The 22,826-nt window shown below is 29.3% G+C and overlaps 3 protein-coding genes across 3 annotated transcripts; 2 read left to right on the forward strand and 1 right to left on the reverse strand.

Annotated features, from left to right (window-relative positions):
- Positions 1-12,714: 12,714 nt before the first annotated feature.
- LOC136090622 (zinc finger MYM-type protein 1-like) lies at positions 12,715-16,083 on the forward strand. Its single transcript, XM_065817422.1, has 2 exons — positions 12,715-13,226; positions 13,362-16,083. Exon 2 carries the CDS (start codon positions 13,389-13,391, stop codon positions 14,883-14,885), a length of 1,497 nt encoding a protein of 498 aa, XP_065673494.1. The 5' UTR covers positions 12,715-13,226; positions 13,362-13,388; the 3' UTR covers positions 14,886-16,083.
- On the forward strand, positions 15,240-15,899 carry LOC136091008 (uncharacterized). Its single transcript, XM_065817992.1, has one exon. The coding sequence runs from the start codon at positions 15,240-15,242 to the stop codon at positions 15,897-15,899; it is 660 nt and encodes a 219-aa protein (XP_065674064.1).
- Positions 16,084-21,663: 5,580 nt separating the features above from the next.
- Positions 21,664-22,023, reverse strand: LOC136091009 (protein FAM200A-like). Its single transcript, XM_065817993.1, has one exon. The coding sequence runs from the start codon at positions 22,021-22,023 to the stop codon at positions 21,664-21,666; it is 360 nt and encodes a 119-aa protein (XP_065674065.1).
- Positions 22,024-22,826: the final 803 nt, after the last annotated feature.

Consider the following 22,826-nt stretch of genomic DNA (forward strand, 5'->3'; position numbering starts at 1 on the left):
TTGAAAGGGTATCGGAAAATTCCAAATTGCTGATACTATATTGGATAAGGTGCAATACAGAAACATAATAAAGTAAAATTTGAAATCAACTTCGGCTAGGATCTGGGATTTATATTTCAGCAAGATAATGATCCCAAGCATAGTGCCACTAAAACCAAGGAGTGGTTTGCTGAAGATAATGTTGAGGTCTTGGAATGGTCCGCACAATACTGGACCTTAATCCAATTGAACGTTTGTGGGAAATTTTAGACAGAAAAATTGGAGATTGGTCATTTTCCAAAAAAGATAGCCTCAAAGTGGCAATTGTAGATGTTATCGATCCAGAAGCATGTTTATATCTGGACGAAGTTTACTATACTCAGTCTTCATGTCACGGTGATGTGTGGCAACAGTTTTTCATCTTTACCAACAGGCAGTGTATTAATACTGATAAACGAAATTTGTATATTATTGGTTATATCAAGCTAGTTGCATGTAAAATTATCATTTATTAAATATATTAAAAATAGTAACATAGTAAATAGTACCAAATCTCTAACTTTTCTAGCACATAATTCGTCATCAATCAATATCAATATCAATCAATCAATATATTTTTTTCGATAAAAGATCTTACAATCGAGGTCATTTACAAATAGTTAAAAACTAATCTTAAGTAAATACCATGAAATAGCTTTAATAATACAAATAACAATGATAATAATAATGATGATAAATTATAAGAATAATAAGAAAATTATATGATAATAAATCAATATAAACTTTAAAATATCAATTGAATATAATGCACAGACAGGAAAGTTACAAACAGTTATGTACTGACAAAACGTAACAGCCTACCATGTAACTTAAACAATTACTGCAACAAGAAAAAGTAACAATGTTTTAATAAATATAATAATCTTGATATCAATAATCATATAAATAAAAATAGTATAAATATTTCATTAAAAAATAACAATAAATAAACAAACAAAAAATTTTCAATAGTACTCACAAATAAAAACATGTCACCCACTTACACACAAACATTTAGTCACGAAAAATATAGAGTTTTCTCAATAAATGACAATAATAAAATAAAAAAGTAAATCATATCAAGCAAACACATATAGTCTTTCAAAAATAATAAAAATTAAAAAATATTCTTTTTCCTTTCTTCATAAACGGAGCAATTTTTATATATTTTTAAAATTCTTTTTAGTTACTTTCCATTTTCGAATGTTTTTTTTCTTTTAACTTTGTTTTTTTGTCTTTTTCTTATCTAATTTTTTTCTTTTTTTAATTTGTTTGATTTGGTTTTTAATTTTTGCTTTTTTGTATCTTTTTTTTTTCTTTTCATCTGCCAAATGGAATTTGATATTTTATTTTATTAAATTATTTATAATATAATATTATAAATTAATATAGTAAGTTTACCAGAGACATTAAATAAATAACAACTACTTACGTAAAATAAAAATTACTATCGTTTTATTAATATATTACCATTTGACTGCGAATCAAGTTATATTAGAAATATTAACTCTTTGTATATAAAATTCACAATCGTTATTCGCTCCATAGCGGATTATAAAATGTGGTTCAAAGTAAACTCATGAAAGTAAACTCATAAATTTGTCATTTTTTGAAATTAAATTGTCGTTATTTCAAATACGAAACTCTAATTGCTCTCTAGTTGATTGTAAAACGTGATGCAATGCAAACACATAAAGTCTATTGAAAGTTCGAAACGCTAATTTCTCTCTAGCGGGTTGAAGAAACTCTTTTAAAAAGCTTGCGCTAACGATGAACAAAATCATTTTAATATAGATCGGGATGAGCATTTCCATACAAGACCATCAATAAGTTAAGTAATGCGGTTTTATCCATATTTTAATATTGATTTATTAGTATTGTTTACATCACAATCAGAATAATGATTATTCTGATTGTGATGTAAACAGTATTGATAAATCAATATTAAAATATGGATAAAACCGCATTACTCAACTTGATGATGGTCTCGTATGGAAATGCTCATCCCGAGAGAAAAAAGGCTAATATCCAGAAAGAAGTCGATAATATATGGAATTCATTAAAAGAAGAGAAACTGGTGCATAAGGATCTTGAATCAAGAGTAATGTATTTAATCAATTTATTTAATGAAAAGGCAATGAAGTTCAGGAGCAAGCAATTATCATTTTGGGCCAATACTCCAAAACAGTCTGCCCCCACGTATAATCCACTTGAATTTGACAAGAATTCCTCACAGTTTGTTGAGCCCACCAATGAGCAATCTGTTATTGATGATCAACAAAGTACATTAACTTTGAGTTTGTTGACCACGAAAAGACAAAAAAATGCAAGAACAGTGGCTCAAGATTGACTCAATTCTGATATTGCAGCTTTAAGTTGTGAAGTTACTGGACTGAAGACTAGAAAGAAAAGTGGATTCATTGCTGAAGCTGAAGAGGATGATTTGAAAAAGAAAAAGAAGAAACTAGCTCATTTATGTAAAGAACTGGCCAAAAAAAGGATGATCAAGCTAAACAGAAGAAAACTAGAGAACTGAAAAAAGCTAGAATGAAGGAAATCTGCTTCGAGCATCCAGAAGTCAAAGAAAAACTAAAAATTAGAAAGAAACCTGGTTGACCGTCATTAGAAGTAGATCAACCTCTTGTTTTGAAGGCGATTATGGATATTGCTCTCCATGGTTCGTCCGCTGATGAAAGATGTCGGTCAGAGGTTCTTCGGGTAGTGATAGCTCAGCTATGTTTGTTAATATTGTATCTGTTAGAATTTTACTCTTAATTAGCACTTGCACTATTGTAAATATCCTTAAAATGTTAACTAATTTCAAGATTTGATTTGAATATAATTTACAAAATAAATCCCGTTTTCTGTAAAAAATTTAATTATATCCAAATATATTTCTTTACTGTTTAGAGCATTAAAACTCTCGACGAATTGACATCCGAGATGAACAAAATTGGATTTGCAATCAGCAAGAGCGCCCTCTATACTCGTCTACTTCCGAGAAGTTACGAAACATTAGAAAGCAAAAGGCACGTCAAAACAGTCCCTGTTAGATTGATCAGTTCTCACAAGGAATCTTATTTAAAACATGTTAACGAACTTTTTTGCAGTTCTGCTATAAAATATGTGGAAGAAGTTTGTTTTATTTTAGAGCCAGATGAAGTGTGTTTCATTAGCCAAGACGACAAGGCTAGAGTGCCAATTGGAATCACAGCAGCCAATAAATAGGCGCCGTTGATGCATATGGAGTACCGGGTAACTCTCCTAAACCACGACTGGATCGTGGCTGCTAAACACAAGCTTATACCATCTGTATACGCAGGAATTACGATCATAAAAGGTCTCGGAAAAACAGGTGCTGTTACTTATTCTGGACCTACCTATATTGCTGTTCGATCAGGAAAACACGCATCCTTGACCACCTTTGCTCGTGGATTTGACTTTCAGCGGCTCTTGAATATCAAAGAATTTGACTCTATTACCAGAGATCCTCAAACTAATATGGTTAAACCTATCGTTGTGTTTAGCGTCAATGGAGGACCCGACGATAATCCCAGATACCAGAAAACAATTGAAATCGGGATTCATCATTTCTTGAAGAATAACCTTGACGCTCTTTTCATCATGGCGAACGCTCCTGGCCGCAGTCCATTCAACAAAGCTGAGCGACAAATGGCACCTCTAAGTAAAGAATTATCTGGGGTAATTCTTCGCACGAACATCACGGAACTCATCTTGATTCTCAAGGTAATTACATTGACAAAAGTTAATTTGTAAAAATATTAATATAATTTTTAACCTATAATAACCAACATATCTTTTTAAATCAGGCAGGACAGTAGATGAAAACTTAGAAAAACAGAAATTTGGTTTTGCTGCACAGGCTTTGGCTGATATTTGGTCTGATATTCAAACTGACGGTTATCCGGCCATTGCAGAGTATATTGATCCAGATAAATCAGAGCTAGAATCAAGGAGCCTTTTATTACAAGATCAACGTTGGATTGCCGATCATCTTCGTACAAGTCAATATTTTACTCAAATTGTGAAATGTGAAAATCGTTCTTGTTGTCGGACTATTAGAAGCCCTTACTTTACTCTAATTAGAGCAAGATTTCTTCCGCCACCTGTCCCTGCTAAACAAACTAGAGACGAGCTCAATGCAGTATATGTCTCAGAAGGAACAAAAGAATTGTTTCCATCATCCGTCTTTATGCTCATCGAGTCAAACATTGAAAGTTTTCTTCCTCGTACTGCCAAAGGATTTCCAATTTTGCCGTATGATGCGTTTTGTCCATCAATTCAGTCTAGCCTAGCTGATAGAATCTGTAAAAAGTGCAATATCTACTTTGCCTCTCAAGCTATGTTGAAAAAGCACCCTTCTTCATTCCATTCTTCTGCCATAACACTCCCTCTAATCAAAAGGGTCCAACCTATTCGTATCGCTGCCAAGCGTCAGACAGAATTTTTGGCAGTCATCGCCTTGCAGAAGAGTTCGGAAACTGCTGAATGGTTAGATGAAAATGAAGTTGACGCAATGAATTTGATTGTACCTCAAGAATACGATATCCTTTTAGAGCGCGGAGAGCATTCACTACCTATTATTTCAATCAATGATCACTTTAACAACCCATGGGAAGGTTATATTAAATATGTATAATACTATTTGCTTAGTTGATTATGTAATGAGATATCGACTATATTATAATATAATTTGATGAGATCTACTGTTATATAAATATATAATTTAGCCAGAAAAAAAATCAATGGTTTTTTAGCATTTTTATTGTTTTTTAGGGGGGGAGTACACAAAAACTGACATCATATATAACGGGGAGTTGGCCAAAAATTGACAGAGTTTGACAATGAGGGAAAGGGAGTCGAAAAATTGAGAAAAAATTGTGACATCAGCTACGGATGACCCCTATACTCCAGTTCAAATAATCTGCTACTTTTTAAATTTTAACAAATGATATATTTATTTATCTAAATAAACCATTCCCAATATACAATGATATATTTATTTATAATATGCATGATAAAACCATATCGGAATAAGAAAACTGCCCGAAAATAAAAAAAATAAACACGTTGCTTTTATAATTGCTGATGATGTAAACGACAGTTTTAATGTTTAAAGCACAAATTAAATACTGCCATGATAATCATTTGCTGTTGTTATTATACCATTCTTTATAAATTCATACTTGTCTTTCTATGTTATATAGGTACCAATTAGAAAGATAAAATGGCGTTTACAAAGACTTGAAGAACCCTATATGAAGGTTCTTCGAGGTTTTCCGTTAAACGATTTGAAGAACCTTTGTGGGTTCTTTGTATTGCTTTGTAAATAAGCCTCCGGTTCTTCAGAGAACCATAAGATAATGTAAAGAACCCGTAGGTTCTTAAAAGAAACTTAAATTTTCTCCAAGAACCTTTAGGTTCTTCAAAGAACCGGCAAAGAACCGCCGGTTTTTCCTTTTGGTTCGGGAAAGAAAATAGACCAATATTAGTCTTTTCCATATTGTTATTATAAAACGAATTTCCACACAATTATATACAGTAATACTTCCCTTTCCCACCTTTTTTTAATACTGGTCTGATAACGCTATAGTTAAAATAAGACACTTTTTTTTAGTACGAATTTAGTTTGTTTACATTTTGTCCTTTATGGCCTCTTTTTGAAGCTGAGAAACCAGTTGTGCAATCGAAATAGAGATTATTAGAGTAATTTAAAAAATTATAACAACAACTAGCATAATCACCATCAGCCTACATTAATGACAGTACACTGTAATAAACTCCGTTCTTTTACGGAATTATTTTCCGTTATTAGTATATAGCAAGTACCCATTTAATAAAATTAAGCAAAAATTTTCCTTATTTAAAAAAAAAATTTGAAACACCGAGATTTCCGTTGCAAATAAACTTTATTATGGAAGCCAAAGTATAATTATGGCATTTAACTTGTTACATTAAAAGCATTTTTAGATTTTTCAGTGTGTTTTTAAAAAATAGAATTTTAAACTTGTATTTCTCCTTTGTTTTATACTTTAAAATGAAAAAAATTAAAAAATGAAAACCATAAATTGTAGTTTCTTTACTTTGTTAAATACTAATTTTTAATGAAGCATTTTAAATATAAACTGTATAGATCGTATAGACTCAGGGGTGGTAGAACAGTGGGGGCTTCAGTTCCCTCACTTTTAAAAGTGTGGGGACTTTTGGTATTATAGCCCGCCCACTTTTCAAGTCTGTAAAATTATTTTAAAAGTTTTTATCTTGTTTTAAATCACAACTTCAAGCCTCTAGAGGACAATTAGTCTTTTGTATTTGAGATACTAACTTAACGTATTTGCTTCGAATCACGCTTGACAAGCTTCTAGGGAGCAATTAGCGTTTTGTAATTAAAATAATAACTTTATGTGTTTGCTTTGAACAATGTTTCACAATTCACAAGGGAGCGATTAACAGTTTTGAATATTATATAAGTCTATACTTAAGCACATTTTACATAATTCACAATTTCTAATCTTACGACTAGTATTTCCTTACAACTACGAAGAGTCATGTCTACGAAGTCTTCATGTCTTCTCATAAAAAACAACGAACACTGATTTCTTTCTTTGCACATGACAAGCATTCTGCAAGTACAACTGTACCAGCGGAAGAAATTATTTCAGAAGGAAACGACAGTAAAAAATCCTTTCCTGCTGATAGTAGAATGCCGAAAAAACAGAAATAAGTCCTGCCGATATTGAAGCAACCATGGCAACAACTTAGATTTTTCTATGTAAAATGGATTATAGATTACCCTTGGATTCATCTATGTGATTCCAAAAAGAAAGTCTTTTTCTATGTTTGCATTGGTACTGTCAAGAAAAATCTGGTACCCTTTTAAAAATGCGGTGAAAAAAATTTTTTGACAATTGGTTATGACAATTGGAAAAAGGCTGTAGAAGGACTGAGAAAACACGACCTATCATCATTTTATAAGGAAGCGTAGGAAAAATTATTTACACTACGTGCAGCAGGTTTAAAAACCATACATCAATGATAAGTGAAATGCATGATAAGCAATGCGATGAGCATTACAAGTGCTTAATTCGTGTAGTCTCTACATTAAAATGTTTTACTCGACAAGGCTTAGCTATTCGACGGAAGGAAGGATGAAATTAAAGGCAATTTTCATCAGTTGCTTTTAATGAGGAATGAAAATTATCCACCTATATCGAGCTTGGTGTCAAACAGTAAGTACATGTCTCATGATATTTTTAATGAGATGATAGAACTAATGGCAAATTATGTGCTAAGAGGTGTACTTGGTGCTATTAAATCAAGAACTTTTTTTCCTGTAATATGCGATGAAACTTGAGACAATTTCGGTATTGAGCAATTGTCTATGGGTTCGATCAGTTTCTGAAAATTTTAAAATATGCGAAGAATTTCTTGGTCTCTATGCAGTTGATGTTACCGACAGTAAGTCGCTTTTTTATGCAATATGTGATGTTTTATTAAGATGTGGACTAGACAAGAAAATGGTGCGGGGGCAAAGTTACAATGGTGCCCTTCAATGTCAGGGCATCTAAGTGGTGTTGCTAAAGTATTTTAATATGAATTTTAATATGAATGAAGCGATTTTTATACATTGCTATGCACATCGGCTCAACCTTGTTCTTCCAGATGTTTGTAAACAAATCAGTTGTATGTTTGTAAACAAATCAGAACGAGGGACAGGAATTAGTTGTATGAACGAGGGACAGTGCCAGCTGTTGTATAATTTCATTTGTTTAGCTCCAAAGAGACTGGTAAGGTTTAAAAAATTACAATGCGATATACTTGACGTGGATGTCAAGCAAATCAATTTAAGTGCTCCTTGTCCAACTCGTTTTACTGCGAGGACCAAATCATATAGTTCAATTCTGATAAATTTTCAATTAATTGTTTTAGAGCTTCAAGAAATAACTGAATCAAATGATCCTAACAGAGGTAAAGCAGAAGGTTTATTTGATAAATTATTATCTTTTTAAATATATTTTGGGCTTCGCCTGGCCTATGATGTCTTTGCAACTGAAGAGCAAGTCTCTCGACATACGCAACCTGCTGAAGTAGATGCTCAAACAGTTGCTTCATCAATAATGTTATTAAAAATTGATATACCATCTATGAGATGGGAAACGCGTTTTAAATCGATTTTTGAATCTTGTGTAAATGAAAGAGAAATTTGGTTACAATTCGGCTCATGCTTCCTTGCCTCGCCGACGTTTAACTCCTTCTCGCTTTGATGATAGTTCTTTGAACATTCACAAATGAGACACGATGGAATATTACCGAGCCCAGTATTACAAGGTACTTGATGTTATAGAAAGTCAATTAAATCAGTGGTTCCCAGAAAATTCAATGGAATCAATAATTGCTTTCAAAAGGTTGTTATTGTCCACTGCATATGGTGTACGGACATAAAAGCTTTAGATAGTATAAAGGTTTTCTATAAAAATGGTACAGTTTTTGGAAAAATAAAAGCTGAACTTTTTTTATTTAATTCCATTTAGGAAACTTATAACATTACATATAAAATGAATCTTAAACAGATAGTATCAATCACAACTATAATTAATATGTTAAACGACTGTAAAGGAGTCTCAATAATGTTTTCTGAAATATCAAAACTTCTAAAAGTTTACTTGGCGATACCATTGATAACCTGCACAGCCGAGAGATTTTTCTCTCATCTAAGAATGATGAAGTCATATCGTTGAACACCGCGGAAATCTAAATATCAATACGCTTATTTAATAGTAGTAGTAATAGTAGTAGCGTCGTTTTTAAAGTAATTTCCAGGCTTTTTTTACAAACTTATCAGTATTCCACGCGGTCATTCAAGCAAGGTCTGCAAGCGAATTAGAGCTGATAAATTTTTAGATTTAAGAGGAATTGATGTTGTTCATTGTTTAATTTTACTATAAAAATATAAATAAATGTTTGTTTGTTGTTGGTTGTTTGTATTTTTCAAATTTTTATAGCCTGTTTCCTTTTCTTAAAATAAAATAAGACTGTTAGTTGTGGACATAAATTTATGTAAGTGTATTTACATAAATTTGCGTATATTTCAGTATAACTTACCTCTCTGTATCTATATGTATATTTTCTTTTAGATACAAAAAAAAAGGTATAGAAAATAGTAAAATAGAAAATAGAAAAAGTAGTAAAAAGTAAAAAATATTATGTTGGAAGTTGTCAAAAGAATGTTGTGTTATGCTTCTTTTTAAGGTATCTGAATATATTTTTAGATTTTTAAATTTGTTCTTAAATGGTTTTATCTTTTTTATTACTTTAGATAAAAAGATACAAACTGACATTGCCAAATTAATATGGATATTAATAAATTCTAAATTAAATTGTTAGAGGTTTTTATTTTGAATAACAATTGTAATAAATTGTTTTAATTTTTGTTTATTAATTTTTGACCTTAATGGTAAACCAGTGGTTAAGCTAATGAGTTAAATTCTAGAGGTTTATATATCATATATATTCTGAAGTAATTGTATTTGATTTTTTTTTTTAATATATTGCTTAACATAAGGCATTTGATTTTTTTGTTTTTTTTCTTTTAAATAATTAAATAAAATTGTTTTATAGATGAGGAACCAAGTGAGATTCATCATTGTGTTTGTTTTTTTTTATTAGCAAATAATATCTTTGTAGTTAGGATTTCAGGTTTTTGTTAATTTTTACTTGAACATTATTATCTATCTTTTGTAGATATGTTTACCACTTTAGACTATTAATATTTTGATGTTTTTATTTAATTTTTTTTCTCTTTTTTTTGGATGGGATATTAGACTTAAATAAGTTATTAGAAGAAATGCTATCAACTTAAAAATAATTGATAATTTATTGAAATGATTAGAACTAGGCAAGCTTAAATTAACTGTCATCAAAATATAAGAAATGCTGCTTGGTAAGAAGAAATTAATTTATACCTAAATTAGTACATCGTGGTTAGACGAGTTAAAAGTAATTATCATATAAATAAAAGAGATAGCCTAGATGAGATAAATCATCCTCAAAATGTATGAAATGCTGCTAGACAATCAAAATATATTGTATAGCAAGAAGTGATACTATTCTAGATTATATATTCTAGATTGCTATGCTTAAAAATTTCATAATGAAACACATTTTTTATGTTGCCATAATAGAAAGGTAGTTTTGCTTCCATTTTCATTATTTCTGCAAAATTTACAGGAAGTTATATCATAATTCCAGTATCAATTTTTAAAAATATATTAGAATTTTATATGCCTGTCTTTATTTTGCATTATTTACTGATAATGTGGTTTAACGTATAAATCGTAGGCCACCATTTTTTAAAATATGTGGTCAAGTTTTTTATTGTGTAGGTAATCTTAGGCCAGATCAAGATATTCCCCCAACATTATCAACTGTATATCTCTGACCCACTTGCACCAATAAATTTTAGAAAGCAATAACATCGCAATCAACTTTGCTTACATATTTTAATGTTTCATTTGCAAACTATAGTTAGTGAAGTTGCTGTTGTATTCGTTGGAGATGGCGCTGCACCTGCTTTCAGGGAAGATTTTTATCCAAAAGGTCATTTAGAAGTTTTATTGAGAATGTCATCTACCTTAGATCCTACGGTTTATTCACTTTTTTTCACCAAGAGATGGCATAATTGGTGCACAATCCTGAACATGCAACATTGGTTAGAAATCGTGTATCTCAGTTTTACAATAAATTTTAAGTTAAAGTATAGTCTTTGATTAGAAATGATCGCAATTTGTATGATTCTTTTATGTTTATTTATTATTCAGTTGTAAAAATAGTAATATTATTCCTTATATGTTTAATGATAATAGTGAAATTGGAATGGATAATATTAGGCTTGAAATTATTAGTATAAATGGTAATAGGCGACATAAAAATAGTTGTTGTCAAATAAAAGAGATAGATTTAGGTAGGATAAATTATTCGTTGTTGAAATGTAAGAAATTCTACTCAGTGAGCAGATAACTTACTTGCAAGAATTCAGTGTTAAGCAGTGTTAATGTCTGTTAATTCGATTTTATTTTAGACACTTGAGAACAAAGCAAAGTATGAATTTTTCTATTTATAGTAATATTATTTATGTATTTATGGAAATACATCGAGTGATTTATAGTATATATATTTAAAGTAATATTTAGATTAATAACAGTTTATAACAACAATTTATAAACAAACACTTAATAACATAAGTGATTTTAAATTTTTTTGTAATTCAAACATAATTTTAATTTTTTTTTTAGTTGCCTTGTCATCACTTAATTAGTTTGCTTACTGTTGAAACATGGTTTTAATTTTGTAAAAATAATATGATGTTAAGTTTACTCTATTAATCATTAGTCAACAGTCAGAGAGAAGCCAGAACTTAATTAAGAAATGCTGGGAAATTATCTTTTAATCAAGGTAAAAATAATTTTGTTTACCGGTAACATAATAAAACCAGTTACTATTATCTATTGTGTGTTTTTTTACTTTTTTTAACATTCTGCTTTGAAAACACCTACTTTCTTTCCCTCTTTCTCTTAGATGAGAGGGAAAATTAATAAAACTTATTACATATTTCTTAATAGCACACTTGATAATGACCATTTATAAGAAATATCTTACAAGTTGCTTGCTGTTTTCTGATGTTATTGTTCAAGTTAATAACTATAATTGTCCCTCGATTATTCACTTATTGTAACAAATAAATCTTTTTAGTTCAAGTATTTTAGTTAATAAAATATCTTATTAAGTTGTGGTTTTATTATGTTGTATTGTCTATCCTTTTTTATAATGTTTTTTTTTTTAATTATTCTGGAGACACATAGTAATGTGTGTTTACAAATTTCTTATGCTATGCGCTATTGTTACTGTGTTTTGTACTGATAGAACTAGGGTGTTAAAGCTACTTTTTTGTTCTTTATATTTTCTGTAATATTATTATCCTATTTCTACTATCAATAAAACGCAAATAATACTTTTGTAATTAAAAATTTTAATTTTTTTTTATTTCTTATTTAGGTACTTGCAGGCTTTACTTGACTTTGACTGGTACCTACTGTGTTGTGACAGATTTTAAAAAGAACTTAACTGATGTTAATGCAGTTTTTATGTCGTTAACTATAAGCAATGACATTGCTGATAGGGAGTCAAACTTAAAATATTATTTATAGATAAATTTGTATTTAATTTTTTAGATAATATATCAAGTTATTAATGTGCTTTTATTTTTATAAATGATTTAATTACTAATAACCCGTATTACGGGTTGCTTACTGCTAATAGATATAAAAGCCAAAGCAAATGATTTTATAAATGGAAAAAGTAAAGACACCAGAATTTTTTACTTTGGAAAACCTTTAATGAAAAACCTTTATGAAAACATAATATTTGTGTAAACATAAAGTTTTAATAGTTACTGATGGTTCATTTTAATTCATTATACTTTACTTAAACTTATCTAATATAATATTTTTTTATTTACTTAAATTTATCCAGGCCCGGTTTTAAGCGTAGGCGACGTCGGCGACAGCCGACGGCGGCACTTTTCTAGAGCGGCATTTTCTTAATTTATTTTGTGTTTTCCCAAAAAAAAAAAAAAATTTTAATTTTTTTTTTGTAACAAGAAACTATTTTATTTTTTTTTTAAATTTCCAAGTTCTTCTACGTACTCACTCCATTTTTATAATTTAAAGTTATGGATTTTGTAGATTATAACATTTCCTATTTGTCCACAAATTTTTTGCTTAGGCGGCGTTGTATTTTACGGGAACTTTAATACATACTAATTTTTTCAAATAAATAATATAGTAATAAAAGCGTTTGTTTGTATACATGTTTTACATTTGGGATTTGGCGAAGAAGAAACAGTAAAAAAAAGTTTCTTTTTTCTTTTTCAGGGATGGATGTTAGCAAACCGCCAAATATACAAACAAACGAATTCTATTGGTTCATAAAATACGCTGACTAAGCAAATTAAAGTTCCAGAATATTCCTAAGAAACTTTCTTAAAAATTTTATTGAAGTTATCTTTGAGATATCTATTGTAAATTGTTATAAAAGTGTATTATTAAACGAACTTTAACTTTGAAAAAAAAAAAAAATTATTATACCCTTTTATAAATTGAATAATATTTGTCTAACAATAATTTTTATAAGTAAGTAGTTAAAGTTTGTTTTCTCGTTTTCTTTTTCATGTATTTGAATAAACTTATTATTATTATTATTATTATTATTATTATTATTAAATATAAAAATTTAGGTATATGTATCAATGCTATATTTTTTTTAAGTTTAAATTCTTTAAACGATACAATATAATGGACCGTGGTAAGAGACAGCGCTTGTCTGGGTCACAATACAAGAAAATTAGGCTTCAACGTGAAGCAAATTCTGCCAAACAGAAGAATGCTTTGTTGCACTTTTTGAGCAGGTCATCAAGCGAAAAAGCACTGGCACCTATAGTAGCTTCAACTTCAAACCAAAATGAAGTTGAAATTGAAATCGAAAGCGGTGGAGAAATAGAATATGCGGATAGTGTTAGTGTTAATGAATATAGAAATTCTGGAAATGATATAACTGCTAAAGAACCAGAAAATGTTGATGAAGTGGAATTTATCTCCAATTTGAGTGAAGTTGTTGTACAGAACGTCGATGATATAGGACAAAATGAAAACAATGAAGATCAAAGTGGTGAAGACCCCGAAACCAATAAAGATTTGCCTCTTAATTTTAATGATCCGGCAAAATGGCCTATAATAGATGGTAAATTTAAAGCATTGCTGATGAAGTATGGTCCAATTCAAAAATTGCCGTCTTTATTTCCCGAAGATGAACAAGGTAGAAAATTTTCAAGCTTTCATTTTTATCGCCGAATGTCTAATGGCGATAAAATTAAACGCACTTGGTTGGTGTACTCCATTACGAAAGACACTGTATTTTGCTTTTGCTGTATGATATTTAGTCCGAATAAATTCTCCCTGTCATCGCATGACGGCTGCCGAGATTGGAAAAATATTTCTGTTATTATTAAACGACATGAAACATCAAGTGGCCACACTACTGCATATCTAAATTGGAGAGATCTGGAGGTGAGACTTAAATTAGGGGCTACGATTGATCAAATTAATCAGAAAATAATTCAATCTGAAACTCAACATTGGCGACAAGTTCTTGAAAGAATAATAACGTTAATTAGAACTCTTGCTGGACAAAATCTAGCATTAAGAGGAACATGTGAAAAGCTTTTCGAACCGAATAACGGAAATTTTCTTAAATTTATTGAATTCTTAGGAAATTATGATCCTATTATGAGTAAACATATTCAACGAATAACAACAAGTGAAATTCACACCACCTATCTCGGAAAAACTATTCAAAATGAAATCGTTGAATTGCTTGCTAATAAAATCAAAAATCACATCTTAGCAAAACTAGAGCGAGCAAAGTACTACTCACTTATTTTAGACTGTACCCCCGATATAAGCCACATGGAGCAGATGACAGTTGTTTTTAGGTTTGTCAGTGCAACTGAATCATCTTCGGAAAAACCAGCTGAAGTCGTAGTTTCTGAACACTTCGTAACTTTTCTTGAATTACAAGACACAACGGGAGCAAATATGACAAAAGTTGTTATCGATAAGTTGCAGGAATTAGGCGTAAATCTTGATGACATGAGGGGACAAGGGTACGATAATGGAGCCAACATGCGCGGAAAATATAATGGCGTGCAAGCCAGAATTCGTCAACTAAATCCTCGAGCTTTTTTCGTGCCTTGTAGTGCCCACTCGCTACTTGGTATTGAACGATGCAGCTAATTGTTGTATGGATGCTGTCGCATTCTTTGATTTAATTCAAGACATTTAAAACTTTTTCTCAGCATCAACTCACCGTTGGAGTATATTATTAAACCACCTAAGCGATCTGACTATAAAACCGTTAAGTGCCACTCGTTGGGAAAGCAGGGTCGATGCCGTACGGGCACTTCGATTTCAGATTAGTGGAGTTTACAATGCACTAATTGAAATCGCAGAAGACAATACATTAACTACTGCACCACAAGTCAAGAGTCGTGCAGAGGCTAAGGGAATAGCCAGAAATATTTCAAATTTCAAATTTGCTCCTTGGTATTGTGGTATGACATTTTATTCCAAATTAATATTGTCAGCAAAATGCTCCAATCACAGGCTTTAGACTTGTCGCTTGCTCTAGAGCATTTAAACGCTACCAAATCTTTCCTATGTGATTATCGCTGTGATGAAGCATTTGCCGCAATGGTTGAAAATGCAAAAAAATTGGCAGTTGAACTAGAAATTTACGTACGCAGAAAGAGTAGACAATTCCTATACGAAGGTCGTGATGAACCGATAGTATCACCAGAACAAAACTTCAGAGTATCTTTTTTCAATCGAATATTGGACATCGCAATTCAAGCAATAAATGAAAGATTTACGCAATTATCGGAATATAACGAGTTATTTGGGTTTCTTTACAATATCGGCAGCAAACACTTTACGGATGATGAGTTATTGAAACACTGTAAGGACTTGCAGTTAGCGCTTATGTCTGATGGCCAATCTGATATCAACGGGGTCGAACTTTGGTATGAAATTAAAGCTATTGGGAGACGACTTGATACTTCCAATAGCGATCCAAAAAGTGTATTAAAATGTATTTACACATCTAATGTTGTCGAAGTATTCCCAAACCTTTCGATAGCTCTTCGCATACTACTAACGTTACCAGTCACAGTTGCTAGTGCTGAAAGAAGCTTTTCAAAGCTGAAAATAATAAAATCCTATTTCAGATCACAAATGATCATTTGGACATAGAAGATTTGGTTAAAGATTTCGCAGAATTAAAAGCTAGGAATATTCACTTTTAATTACGATTTGTTTTTTATTTTTTCATGAATGGAATTTGTTTTGTTTTTTATTTTTGTATAAATTCAGTTTTTTTATTTACTTTGTTTTTGTGTAATTTTTCGTAATAAAATAAAAATATATTAAAGTTTGATTTTCAGTGTTTTTCTATTTTCCTTTAAATTGGAAATTATTGCATTTTTAATTTTTGCGGCGGCAAATTTGCATCTCGCCTACACATTGAAAACTGTTAGAACCGGGCCTGAATTTATCTAATACAATATTTTTTTAGATGGTACCATTCACATTTATATTCAGATTAACAAAATATTATAAAAAATTTAACAATAAACATTTCAGAAACATTGTTTTAAAATGAATTTTTTTTATTTTACCGTGCAGTCTGTATCTCATTCCGTAAACATAAATGAGAACTGTTTTGTTGTCAGTGCCGGAAATTGACGCAATTGAACAAATTATTATCATTAGCAAGTTTATATTTTTATCATTGAAAACTTTATATGTTTTGTTAGTGAAAAGTTGGATTTATTTTCATAAATTCTTAATGTTTTATGTGCTTTGTTGTATAGTTTTTTTTTAGAGCATTATTAAATTTATTGTTCAAAGATATAATTTTATCCCATAAAGATATAAATGTATATATATATATATATATATAAATATATATATATATATATATATATATATATATATATATATATATATATATATATATATATATATATATATATATATATATATATATATATGTATATATATATATATATATATATATATATATATATATATATATATATATATATATATATATATATATACTTATATATATATATACAGTATTGTGAAAAAGTTAAGAACCACTAAATAAAAAAAAAAATTTTTTTCAAATAAATTTAATTAATTTTTATTCTATAGATAATAAAAAAGTCTTTTTTTTTTCAAACATATTAAATATAGCATGAGAAAAAAGAAAAAAATTTTTTATTTGAAAGTTAGTTAATAGAACCTATAAAAAATAAGGATTAAATATTATGTGTTAATTTTTTTTTATAAAAACCGCGACTTACCAAACGACATATAAAAAAGCGAAAAGAATTTTGCCAAAGCGTCAAAGAATGGTCGAAACAAAAATGGAGGACAGTAATGTTCAGTGATGAGATGAATATCGAGGTTGATAACCGAAAAAACCGAATTATGATTCGCAGGCAGCCTTCAGAAAAATATAATCACGATTGTATCGTTCAAAGAACAAAACAAGGTAGCGGGTCGGTTGGAATATGGTGCTGCATGACATATTATGGTCTCGGTATGTTTAAATTATTTGATGGTCGACTCAACTCTACTTATTATGTCGATATTTTAAATAACAACTTGTTACCGTCAATTGATGCACTTGAGCAAAGCGTTCCGTTCATTTTTCAGCAAGACAATGCACCATGTCACAGGGCTAAAATTGTCTCTGAATGGTTCGAAAGTAAAAATCTTGAGCGTCTAACTTGGCCACCAAATAGCCCAGATCTAAATTGCATTGAAAATCTTTGGAGTTGGCTTGATAAAGAGATTGCCAAGAAAGCACCAAGGAGCTTTGAGGAGTTGCGCAATATTTTACTAGCAATACTTGGAAATGTTCCCAAACATATTTTAGAGAATTTAATAGACTCAATGCCAAATCGTATAAATGAGTGCTTAAAAATTCATGGTAGAATTACGCGGTATTAGGTGGTAAAAATTATCGTTTTTTATTCTGTGGTTCTTAACTTTTTCACAATTTTTTTAAAATAAAAATTACCTATATAACTTTAAATACATTTTTTATATTTGTTTTTTATATTTAGTTTTTATCACTATTATTATTTTTTATTTTGTTTGTCTATTTTCTAAAATTTATTATTATTATTCTTTTTACCAGAAAAATATATTCGGTTAAAAAAAAATTTAAAAATAAAAATAAACTATGATTTATTACTTTTGTGGTTCTTAACTTTTTCACAATACTGTATATATATATATATATATATATATATATATATATATATATATATATATATATATATATATATATATATATATATATATATATATATATATATATATATATATATATATATATATATATATATATATATATATATACACACAAAGATATGCCAATTAATGATTTGCCTGACGGTTTGTCATTGCCACTAGAAACAGTACAGAATTTAAGTATTTTAGAAGAAAAGTTTAAAGACAAGAAAATACTTATACATATGGTAAATATTTTTTTATGATCCGTTGATTCATTTTGTATGATATCTTTATACAATCACTGTTTTTAATAAACGAAAGTTTTTATAAGTTTAAGTTTAACTAGAAGTAGCTTTAACTATTACTTTTAATTATTTTTTATTTTCATTTAAGGATTTAATCATTGCTTTTATATTTTTGCAGAATAATTATTTGAGACAAATTGGAGGTAAACACGAAGGAGATTCTATATGCTGAACACTATGCAGAGAGAGGACAAAAAATCGGAATCGGAAAAATGTTTATTGCAACTGCGGTTTTTGTATGTATGTATGTATGTATTTCGTTATAAAGAATTTTTTTACAAAATTAGACTTTTACAATATGTATATACACGGCTCCTGCAAGAACAAGACAAATTCAGTCTTATCGCGAAGCCCCTTCAAAACAAGAATATAAATAACAAAAAAAAGTATTACCGTTATCACAATGTAATATATGCATAAAATATATATATAATGCAAATATAAAAAATAATTTTTATATTTATATAATTTTATTTTTTTTTCAAACTTTTGTTTATTAAAATTTCGAATTTAAAAATAAATAAAAATGAGATAAAATATAAACATCAATGAAAGGTATAGATTCAGATTAAAATCAAAAATAAATATGATCAAAAATAAAGTAAATAACAAGTAAATAAAACGAGTGATTACTCCTATTTAAAAGTTTCAGAAGAAGTCTAGTTCGTTGTCAATTATCAAAAGTTTATTTTTTATTTTATTTTTAAATTGATCAAGGGAAGGAGTTATTTTAACTCATTATCCAATAACGTGTTCCATAATTTAGGTCCTCTGATTGCAATCGAGAACTTAGTACCAGAATAATATACTTTTGGTTGAATATAATTATTATTTGAAAATCTTGTTCGGTATAAATAATTTAGTTTTTTAAAAAATGAGTTAAAAAAAATGGGTGCCATTTTATTATCTACTTTGAACATAAATATAAGAATATGATATAAACTAAATTGAAATACGTTGAGTATTTTGAATTTATTAAAAAGAAATTTAGTGTGCGAGAAGCGATCCACATTTCCAATAATTCTTACAGCGTGTTTTTGTTTAATTAAAAGCTTTTTATTTTTAGATACATTAGTGCTGCACCAAGCAACGTTAGCGTAATTTAGATAGCAATGAAAAAAAGAAAAATAAATAAATTTCAAACAAGTTTGGTTTATCAACTTTTTGGCTTTATGTAAGAGGCCTATATTTTTTGAGATCATTTTATGGATTATACGTATGTGCTCTTTCCACGCTACATTTTCATCTAAAACTACACCTAGAAACAACAAAAGTCTCTTTTGACATAAGAGTTATTAATAAAAAGCTTAGGAAGTTTTAAGGGAACGTTGCCTTTATCATGAAGACGATGGAAGAAAGTATATTTTGTTTTTTTAATATTTATGGACAATTTATTCGATATAAACCATTCGCTTAGTTTCGCAAGCTCTTTGTTCATTGTTGCAAATAAAATATTAACATCTTTATAAAAATAAAATACAAATCGTCGCCAAATAAAATTGAGTTTAAGATATTGGAAAAATTATTCAAGTCATTTATATAAATGAGAAATAAAAACGGTTCTAGAATTGATCCTTGGGGGACTCCACAGATAATTGTCATTAAATCGGTGTTTTCGCCATCATATAAAATGCATTGATTTCTTTTCTTCAAATAACTCTTAAACCAATCTAAGTTAGAATTTATGATACCACAATTTTTAAGTTTATATAGAAGAATATTATGATCTACAGTATCAAACAAAAAGGTATTTGCAAAAAAGGTAAATAAAGATAAAGGAAATGCGCGATTGGTGAATATCAACTTGTTACAAAAAATAATAAGAACGTACGGTTTCTGCAACTTTTCTTAATCTACACTAGTTATAATAAATTTCGACTTAGTAGAGTGTTCGCAAGGTCATGAAGAACTGGTAATTGCTTGCAATTTACTGTAATAAAAATTACAGTAACAGTCCTACTATTGTACAGTTAAAGTCATCAAGTTACTAATGTACTGTTAAAATCATAAAGTGATATTGTTCAGTTACAGTGATCAAGTGATATTAAACAAACACAGTCAAACAGTTTCTGTCACCATCAAGTTTTTTTTTGGGTTTATTTTTGTTTTATTTGTTTTAGGTGCGTCAAGAAGCTGAAGACTGGGAATCTGAAGAGTTAGATGTCTGTTTATTACATGATTTGTATCTTAAGAGCTCTCATCTATCTTCAATGATAAAAAGATTTTTCTTTAGATAAAATCTAAACCATTTGAAGTTGTTGAAATCGCACCATTTAAACTCTGTTGAAATCACGGCATTCTAACCCTGTTGAAACCACACATTGGCATTTACACTTGATAATAAATAGCTTAGTCTTTTTTTACAGCAAAACTTATCCTAAACTTATCTTATCTTTTTTTGAAGAGAAATTCCTTCATGGTAAATCCTCTATGTGTCCATGGTCACTTCACTTCTAGTAATCTGGGTTCATGACATACATTTACAAGAGACTAAACTATCAGAACTTATTCTTAAAAAAAAGTATAATGCTAGTGTAAAAGTCAGCCATTTTAGCCTTAAATGGTTTGCAAAGCTATTTATTTTTTTTTATTTTTTTTTTTTTGGAGCAATTGACTCATTACTGATACTCTAACCCAGTGTTTCCCAACTTTTTTATTGCCATGCCCCACCAAAGCTTATAAAAACTTAATATGTCCCCCGTGCTACATATGAACTATTTTTAATATTATAAATTTTACATAAGTAGTATAAATGTAATACTGTAAGAAGAAATCACAAAAAGTTATTTATTAAACAAAAAAATTGAAGTAAACAATATATAAGTAAATAAAATAAAATACATTATGTTTCAAGTCTAAAATAAATGAAATTTAGTGAGATCCTTGTGCTTGATGCTGGTTACAAAAAGATTTCATATTGGATTCTAATTTTGTTAGCTTCATTCTTAGATCTCCCCGTTGTGTTATATCCAAAAGATTTCTTTTTTAAGTAATAAATCAATTATGGCACTAAATCTCCATTCAGCTGAATATGAAGAAGGAAACAGTAATAATAGTTTCCTTGCACATTCTGTTGTGCTTGGGTATTTAATTTTGGTCTCTTCAAAAAACCATGCCATCGATCCTTTTATATTAAATAAAGTTTTAACTGAGTCGTCATTCTGCATTTCTGCTAATTCTTCTTGGTACTGCATATTTGAAATATGAGATAAATTAACTAACATTGGCTGCGTCAACCTAGTTGGAAAATCAATTTCTTTCAAATCGGAAAATCTTTCTTTTAAATATGCTGATAAGTTTTTTAGATCCTCAACATTATTAAGTATAGCGGTATTAGTTACTTCACATTTTTGAAACCAATAAAACTTTTCAAATTGATTTTGGTGTCCTTTTCAAATAGTTCAATAGACGTAATAAAACCAAATATCTTCGTTTTTGCATCGAAGAGTTTTATTTGTTCCTTGAAGTTCTTTATTCAATATAATTAGTTTTTCAAAAATATCGGTTAAATAACTCAAATATGCCTTAGAATAGATAGTTAACAGATATTGCATTTCAGTTTTGTCGCTTAAAAAATCACTAAGAGTATCAAATAGTTCCATAAATCTTTTTAAACAGTTCCCTTTCGGAAGCCATTTTACCTCAGTGTGAAGTAAAAGTCTCACATGAGCTTCGTTGGTTTCTTTACAAAATAAATTTAAAATGCGTTCTTGTTTTGCACTTGCTTTAATAGAATTAATGCATTTAACAACCAAGTTCATTATTTTATTTAGTACAGGAAAAAGATTTTTAGCTACCAAGTTGACCCTGTGAATAACTCAGTGCACAAGAAGCATATCTGGATTTTCATCTTTCATCATTTATAAGCAACCATTTTTTTTTCCCATCATATTAGGAGCACCATCAGCAGCACAGGCCGTTATACTTTTCATCGGTATTTTATTCGTACCTAGGTAACTTTTTAGAGTATTATATATATTTTTAGCGGTAGTGCTGCTTTTTAATGATTTGCAAAATAGCATTTCTTCAGCAAAATCATTATTATCAATGTGTCTGACATATATAAGTAATACTGCTTCGCTGTCTCTCAATGTTGATTCGTCCATTTGCAGTCTTGTTTTTAATTTTTCGATAAGTTGTATTTCAACATCTTAACTAATTTCGTCGATTCTTCTGCTGACAGTATTGTTACTTAGTGGCATGGTTTTACGTCTTGGTCATCTTTTCTAAAAAATTTTTTAACATTTTAACAAATGTTGATATTGAAGGCTTGATTAAATGCTCTCCTTTTGTATGATTTTTCCCAGATTTAGCAATGAGTAATAAAATTTGATAGCTAGCCTCAAGAGTGCGAATAATATTAACTTTATGAGCTGTGAAGAGAGTCTATAAAGTTGCTCTTTTTTCAAAATTTTTCTTTAAAATTTGAAAATAATTCAAATTTGAATTAATTTGATCTTTATGTTTTGCCTTCAAATGTGCTTCAAGACAACCTGGTTCCATTGATTTGTTGCTCAAGCATTGTTGGCAAAATAGACAAAAAGGTAACCGTGCATCATGGAGA

The sequence above is a fragment of the Hydra vulgaris genome, chromosome 14 (genome assembly GCF_038396675.1).
Source record: "Hydra vulgaris chromosome 14, alternate assembly HydraT2T_AEP".
NCBI lineage: Eukaryota > Metazoa > Cnidaria > Hydrozoa > Anthoathecata > Hydridae > Hydra > Hydra vulgaris.

Bases quoted from the DNA above. Each gene is read 5' to 3' on its own strand.
- LOC136090622 (XM_065817422.1), top strand. From the start codon at position 13,389: ATGGACCGTGGTAAGAGACAGCGCTTGTCTGGGTCACAATACAAGAAA.
- LOC136091008 (XM_065817992.1), top strand. From the start codon at position 15,240: ATGCTCCAATCACAGGCTTTAGACTTGTCGCTTGCTCTAGAGCATTTA.
- LOC136091009 (XM_065817993.1), bottom strand. From the start codon at position 22,023: ATGAACTTGGTTGTTAAATGCATTAATTCTATTAAAGCAAGTGCAAAA.